General features: G+C 34.9%; 2 protein-coding genes across 3 annotated transcripts; one reads left to right on the forward strand and one right to left on the reverse strand.

Moving 5' to 3' along the window:
* The first annotated feature begins 2,053 nt into the window (after positions 1 to 2,053).
* On the forward strand, positions 2,054 to 4,477 carry LOC133818289 (cold shock domain-containing protein 3-like). Its single transcript, XM_062251068.1, has 3 exons — positions 2,054 to 2,737; positions 2,810 to 3,004; positions 3,902 to 4,477. The coding sequence occupies exons 1-3, from the start codon at positions 2,240 to 2,242 to the stop codon at positions 4,202 to 4,204; spliced, it is 996 nt and encodes a 331-aa protein (XP_062107052.1). The 5' UTR covers positions 2,054 to 2,239; the 3' UTR covers positions 4,205 to 4,477.
* A 130-nt stretch (positions 4,478 to 4,607) lies between these two features.
* On the reverse strand, positions 4,608 to 6,784 carry LOC133818290 (protein HIGH ARSENIC CONTENT 1, mitochondrial). Of its 2 annotated transcripts, XM_062251070.1 has the most exons (6): positions 6,734 to 6,784; positions 6,568 to 6,645; positions 5,713 to 5,786; positions 5,471 to 5,541; positions 4,988 to 5,041; positions 4,609 to 4,912 (listed from the first exon to the last, which is right to left on the reverse strand). In XM_062251070.1, exons 1-6 carry the CDS (start codon positions 6,748 to 6,750, stop codon positions 4,799 to 4,801), a joined length of 408 nt encoding a protein of 135 aa, XP_062107054.1. In that variant the 5' UTR covers positions 6,751 to 6,784; the 3' UTR covers positions 4,609 to 4,798. The 2 variants fall into 2 exon arrangements, with proteins under 2 accessions (XP_062107053.1, XP_062107054.1); XM_062251069.1 differs by lacking the exon at positions 6,734 to 6,784 and having other exon boundaries at positions 4,608 to 4,912; positions 6,568 to 6,731.
* Positions 6,785 to 7,304: the final 520 nt, after the last annotated feature.

The following is a 7,304-nucleotide window of genomic DNA, read 5'->3' on the forward strand; positions in this document are numbered from 1 at the left end:
CTTATTGAGTTTAAAGCTTGGTTTTGGTGCTCCTGAGTTTTGAACTCAAGGGTTGGATTTTAGGCTTTGGTAATGTTTTGGCTTGACTTTTGAGGGTTCATATGTTGTTTATGATGTTTGGAAATGCTTGGGATGTTCAATTCTAGCTTTAGTCTATTGTTGGGTTGAATTTGGATGGGTTTAGCTCGGAAGAAATGTAGGGGAAACACTAGGAATTCTTGATTTTAGGGCTCGAGTCGCGGCTCTGTTCTTCAGGCACCGCGACCCGTGTGCGTAGAAAGGCTTGGCGGTTTTCTGAAACCGCCCAGGCGTTGCGGCACATGTTAAGGCACGGCGCGACCTATGTCCCCTAGGAGAGAGCCTTGGGGCTCTCTGACTTGTAGCGCATCGCGGCCCTAGGGGGCTGGGTCGCGACTCAAATTAGAAGAAGTAGCCGAAATAGGTTTTTAAGCTCGGGAACTCAAAATCTAAAGGCTCAGGAAGGATTCTACTACCCGATTTTGTAAAATTCGAGATCCCGAAGGTTAGAATTACACCTTGAAACTTTTGAATAGTCTAAGTGATTGATGATTACCGTTATTGCTTGTGATTAGGTTATACCGCTAGTGCTCAAGGATAGGGATCGTGCTCGGGACTGCCATACGCTAGCTGCTCGAGACTCGAGGTAAGAAAACTGCACCTGGGTTGTGATTGGGGCTCGACCCTCTGTTAATAAGTATGAGTATGACTATGATTATAGGTGAGAATATGATTATAATAGTGTTTGAAAATATCTGGTAGGGCATGCTTGTATATGTTGCCTTTGCTTGCTTGTTGTGCAATGTATATTTGTAATTATATCTATTCTAAAGGTTGGGCTAAGGGCACAGGGGGCAGATAGCAAGCGTGTAGAATGCAACCCAACCTAAGCGTGCCGAGGTTGGCTATAAGATCAAAGGACTTGGCCTAAGGGCGTCGGACCTGAATATTATACAATAAACAGAAGTCTTGTTTGCACATAACTAATTGTATTGATTAAGGAGATTGGGTTATGTGTTTGATTGAGATGAATATTACTGTTAAGCTTATTGCTTATATCCTATTGTTGATTAAATGTATTGATCTAAGTTTACTGTTTATATAGTGTTTCTTATTTGTGCCTGTTGAATTAAGTTTTCTTGTTGAGCCTTAGTTCACGGGTGTTATGTGGTGCAGGTAAGGGAAAGGGATAGTCGGACCAACCATGAGTTGGAGAGCTTCAGGGGTGGTGTGTACATATGCAGCCTACTCGACCGCCGCAGTCGGGATACCCTAGGAGGAACTAGGGTTGAGCCCTGTTTTGCTGCTTAGGACGACTAATTTGTATTCCTTTTTGTCTTTTATCAGTCTGTAAACACTTTTTAGGATCTCGTGTATAAACTCAATATTTTAATGAAAAATAATTACTTCGTTGACCAAATTTTTTAATACCTAACCTTGAACTAGTCTTTAATTATACGTTTAAGTCTAAATAATTCGCTTATCGAGTTGAATACTATTTTAAACACACGTAATAGTCTTGGCTAACTAAGAAGTTATATAGGGTGTGTTTGTTAACCAGGACAAAACTAGAGGACTGGACTTAACTATATAGTCCTGTGTTTGACACTCTCCAAAAATTGGGATAATTTCAGTCACCCACCATTTTAGTCCCATATTTAAGGGACTATTATAACCCATCTAATTCATGGGTTATGGGTTATAATAGTACAACGTGACTTGCTTCTTTTTATTTTTTTATAGATTGTATATTATATTTAAAATATATATAATATTTGTGAAAATTTAAATAATAATTTTTAGTATTTTAATATTAACATTATTAATTTTTAATATATATTTTAAAAACATTATTGAATTATTTTGAAATTTATTTATTTGATTTTGTTAAAAAATATTTTATTTGATAAAATTTTAATATATATAAAAAGAATTATTTAGTTTGGTAGATAATCTACTCTAGTCGAAACTAATATAGTTCAATTCTGCATTCCAAACGAGTCCATATATAATTAAGTGCGAATATATGAGATTGGGATTTTAGCGCTAAAAACCTAAAACTAGGTACCTCTGCGTTATACAGCTACAAATAAGTGCTCAATCTTAAATTATCATTATTATTGGGCGGGAAAGAGGAAAGGGAAGGGGGCAAATTTGACAGTAACGAAGAGAAATGAGGAGAGTGGCGAGTGGATGGTCAAGTGAAACTGATAGATAGAGAATGAAGATGGAAAGACAGAAGCCCGCCATGGAATTCGAAGAAGACGACGACGATTTCCTCTCTCAGTTGGCTGCCGCTGAGGCCCTCGCCTCCAAGCGCCGAAGGATCACTCCCACTGCAAGCTCCGTCCTTTCCACCAAACAACCTTCCGACGACGATGGCCTATACATGGCCGCTCTCAAAGGCAATCAAAGCCTCCTTCGCCAGAGGACGGGCCCCGATCCTCTGCGTGGGAGAGTAGCCGCCAATGACGTCGTCTCTGGCGGCGATTCTTGCTTTAAATGCGGCAAATCGGGGCACTGGGCTCGCGATTGCGATGCAGTACCTGGAGGAGGCGGCGCCAGTGGTGGTGGAGGGGGGCAATATAGTAATTATGGAGGATCCGACCCTTCGATTCCTGAGAAAAATTGCCCCTGTGGAATGGGAATTTGTATTGTTCTAACGGCAAATACTGAGAAGAATCGGGGCCGAAAGTTTTACAAATGCCCTCTTCGACAGGTAGGGATCGATTGTTAGTTTAATCTTTTCTCATTTTTCGGATTTTATTTTCTTGTTAATGTTTTTGTGCAGGAGAATGGAGGATGTGGTTTCTTTGAGTGGTGTGATAATGCATCTGGAACTAATTCCATGGCGGGTGGGAAATATACGAGTGATTCTAATTACCCGGGCATTCAATGTCCTTGTGGAGCTGGTTTATGCTTAATTTTGACTGCAAAAACAGGCAACAATGTCGGCCAGCAATTCTATCGCTGTCCTGCAAACCAGGTAACATATTGTATGTGCTATTTTTTTTTTTTTTTTTTAAAATGCCCGATTTAATTTCTTTTCATCTTCCATTGTTTGCTATAGATCATTAGTTAGTTTAGATTTCTTTTGGAGGTAAGCAATGAACATCCTCATTTATTTCTCTACCAAATGTTAATAAATTATTAAGCTTTTCTTAGTACCTAAAAGAAACTCAATTTAAAGGTCATGTTGACTAATGCAGTAGTGCATTTCTCTCCAGGTGTTTATTTACACTTAGGAAATAAGTTGAAAGAAATTTTGAAAGAGTGGTATAATTATAATTAGCACTTTTTTCTTTAATTCCTATCCAATTGAAAATGATCATACAATTACCTATATTTCATGGCTTTTTATTTTGTTATGTCTAATAAATGAATTTTGTAGAAGCATAGTATAGTGATTCAGTTATATTGACTGCTATTTCCAGACTTCTTAGGATATGTAAATACTAGAACATCGATTAGGTTAATTCCATTTCCTAACTTCTAATAGATAAGTATACTCGAGAAAGGGAATCAAATTCTATTTCTTATTCTTGTTCCTTTCTAAACTCTTCTCTTCCACTTTTCTTTTTCAAAACGGTATAGTAAGAATGTCTTAGAGAAGAAGGTATGCCATTAAAAAAGAATCATTCATTTGTAATTGGAACTATTGTGTGATGATTGTTGTAAGCAAGGTTTTTGGAAGTTAAAAACAAAGCAGAGCCTTAAATGGATATAGAAAGGGATGCTAATTTGCATTTATGCTTGGTATATACTTTAGCAGTTACTCCTTTCCTATTATCAAGAAGTAAAATTTCAGTGATCTATAGTTTATCAGGATCTGTTTCTGCTGTGTTTAATGTATCATATTTTGGTTTATGGGTTTCCTTTACAGGGAAGTTCTTGTGGTTTCTTTAAGTGGTGCAACGACCAAGTGGCATCAGCTGGTCGTTCAGTCACTGCCTCGAAGCTTAGTTATAACTTGAGTGACACAAACAACACAAGCTTCACTGCAAAAATTGGGTCTTCCTGTTTTAAATGTGGAAAGGAAGGACACTGGGCAAGAGATTGCTCCGTTTCTCCATCGAACCCTCCTGCTGAGTTTGTAGGAAGATCTGCTTCTGCTTCTTCTGGCACATGCTATAAATGTGGTAAGCCTGGGCACTGGTCCAGGGACTGCACTTCTTCTCAAGTCTGAGGAATGCGTGACTGAATGCCTGATCTACACTTGAGTCAGTTCCTTGTGAAGTAGGTGCCAATATGACAGTAGAGGTAGAGCAGGGTAAGTGGAGGGATATCAATTTGGATGTGGTAGAACGTGGACTTTTCCTGGAAGCTCTATTTGTATAAACAGGGTTATGCAAGTTTTCTTCGTCATGTACTGTTTTGAATACATTTTGATGTAAAGGAACAGAGAAGATTCTGAAGAATAGATGGATATTCTTTGAATTGACTGACAACCTTTCTCTCATACTGTATATCTTGAGTCTCTTATGCTCTCTGTTGGTTTTAGTAACATCAAAGAACAGGTGTAATTACAAGGATACAAAGATGGGTTGAGGAGCTGAAGAATCAATACAAAGAAGAGTAAGAATTTTGTTTAATATATGTATATTTTAAATTCAAATAATATAGAATTCCAGGAAATGCAGACCCATTCATTAGATGAACATAGGGTACCTGATAATTATTACAAAGTTGAAATCAAAAACCAAATGGAGAGTACTAAATGATAACTAATGCTCAATTATAAATAATTATTATTAGCATTAGTTGGCTCCAAAGGAGCAATTTAGGGGCGGAATTTGCATGCTGTTTTTAACTCTTCTCCTGGTTTGTCACCTGCAAGTCCACTATCCACCCATTTGGAGTAACCCCCTTCCATGTTGTTCACGTGCTCATAACCCTGCCATTTGATTACTCCAACTTCTGAACATTTTGTCCAATTAAAGAAGTATACGAAAACCTTAAATTAACTTACATCATTAAGCAACTCCACACATGCCCGAAGTGATCTGCCCCCACTATTGCAACCCTTGAATGAGTATATATAAGTAAATTTAACGTGTCAGATATGAAATGAAATGGCAGTTCCAGTTTACTTTGTTTTCTCGTCATTAATATGTTACACACAACTTACTGAACTCATATTAATGTTGTAACATTGTTTTTTGTGCAATTATTTTTCTTCCCGATATTTCATGTCAAAGTTAGGGAATTTTTTTAAGTGATATAATTATAACAAATCCCTTAAATTAACACTAGCGTTGCATGATTTAAGATTTGTTGAAAAAATCTCTCCCAAAAAAAAAAAACTTTGTTGAAAAAAAATCATTAAACGATATTGTAAAATGCAAAACCCTTATACTTTAATTTGATTTATTTTTATGTTTTACTATTTTAGAAAATAATAAACAATCAGTAAAACCGTGTCTTCAATCATAAACATAGTAATAAAAATTACCACAACTAAATGGTCATCCTTCTTGAAAACTGCCGAAACTTGGGTCAGAAATTCAGGATTTTTCACTTTACCTGGTGATCAACCAGCCCATAAATAAAATATAGTTAGATCTCATCTGGATATTCATCTTCCAGGCCAGGCCAATTACTTTTGCATATACTTCTTTCCCTCTTCAAAAGCTTAGAAATTAATCCGAAATCTTCGTTTATAGATAGTAAAGGAATGTGATGCCAAAGTTCTACCTTCTTGGGTGATGAACATGTAAGGAACGTTCAAGGCGCCTTCAACATGACTCTTAATAAATTCCTCAACGGTTCTGCATATCATTTATGATACTTAATTTCATAACGCATTCATATATATATATATATATATATATATATATATATTTATTTTTAAGTTTTCTTCTCTATCATTATTAGATGTGAAAAAGTGTCCAAAATATATAAGAACAAAATATTACTCTATTTAACACTAATTAATTTTAAGGTCTAACCATAATCCTAGTCCTAATGACATTTTTTTTCTTAAATTATAATATGAACAATTTAAGATGAACCTCAATCCTTGTCGTAGTGATATTTCTAACCCTCAAATTGTAATAATCATTGTTTGGAAAACTAAGATATTAAATTTATCAATTTTTGAAGCTTTCATTTTCGGTAGAGAAATACTAGGAAAATAAAAAGTAATTTTGTAGATTTTTTTAAATAAAAAATATGTTATAAATTTTTAAAGTTGCATTAAATTTAACTCTCAAATTTTCTAAAAAACTATTTTATCATTTTGGTTTGAATCACAACAAAAGAAAATAAAATTCTTCGAAATTCATTTTTTCCCCTAAAGTCCAAGTTCCAAATATAGAATTAGAAGAGATTTTCAATCTATTTAAACTAGAAATTCCTGAAAAAAAAAACTAGAAGTAGAAGTAGAAATTGACAGTACCATCACAATATGGAAATATAACTAAAACATCTATAGGAAAAGTCTCAATTTTCTGAAAAATTAATATGATCAGTGAGGTTTGTTTTAATATTAGTGTCAAATTTAAAAGTAAATTATGTAAAAAAAAAAAAGAAATATGAGTGCTCACTAACCTGACGTCCAAATAACGATGACCTATGCTAAGAACACCTTTGGCTGTATATACATCGACAGTCACAACATCTTCAGCACTGCAAAAAAAATTATTAACAAATAAAGTTAAATTGGGATTTTCAAACAAAATTATATTCATTTCAATTCCATTTTCTTAGATCTCACTTCTTAGCGGCTGCCATTGATGAACAGAAACTGAAGCTCTAGTTAGTACTAGATCGACTTCAATATACAATATTGATTTGACTAGCTTATATAGGGATATATATATATATACACATTTATAATGTACAATATAATATATATATATTGTGTTGATCAATTCAATTATGGATATATTATACATACATATGTATAAATTATTACTCAAATGGTACTTAATTAATAAAATGCAAGAGTTGACCTTCATCTACAGTACCTTCTTCGTGTACTAATATGACAATAATATATTAGCCTGCTTGTGTTTATAAATTTAATTCATTTCCCTTGACCATACACTACAACAATATAAGAGTTTTATTACTTTATTTGGGAGACATTAAAAGTTTACAATGTCTCCCGCTAGGATCTCCCGCTAGGGGAGACGTTAGAAGTGCAATCATCGTAAGTAAGCTTTCAATGTTTCTCGTTAGGAGATGTGAGAGACATTCCACCTTTGAAAGGTATCCAAAAGCAGAGACTTTCAACGTCCCCCACGTCTCCTAACAGGAGAGATTGAATAATGACCAAAAGAAAC

The sequence above is a fragment of the Humulus lupulus genome, chromosome 2, assembly GCF_963169125.1.
Source record: "Humulus lupulus chromosome 2, drHumLupu1.1, whole genome shotgun sequence".
NCBI lineage: Eukaryota > Viridiplantae > Streptophyta > Magnoliopsida > Rosales > Cannabaceae > Humulus > Humulus lupulus.

Coding starts and splice junctions, on each gene's coding strand:
- LOC133818290 (XM_062251069.1), bottom strand. CDS start 6,707: ATGAATATAATTTTGTTTGAAAATCCCAATTTAACTTTATTTGTTAAT. Junction 5,542..5,712: donor CATGTTCATCACCCAAGAAG/GTAGAACTTTGG, acceptor GTTGATCACCAG/GTAAAGTGAAAAATCCTGAA. Junction 4,913..4,987: donor GTGTGGAGTTGCTTAATGAT/GTAAGTTAATTT, acceptor ATCAAATGGCAG/GGTTATGAGCACGTGAACAA.
- LOC133818289 (XM_062251068.1), top strand. CDS start 2,240: ATGAAGATGGAAAGACAGAAGCCCGCCATGGAATTCGAAGAAGACGAC. Junction 2,738..2,809: donor ACAAATGCCCTCTTCGACAG/GTAGGGATCGAT, acceptor GTTTTTGTGCAG/GAGAATGGAGGATGTGGTTT. Junction 3,005..3,901: donor ATCGCTGTCCTGCAAACCAG/GTAACATATTGT, acceptor TTTCCTTTACAG/GGAAGTTCTTGTGGTTTCTT.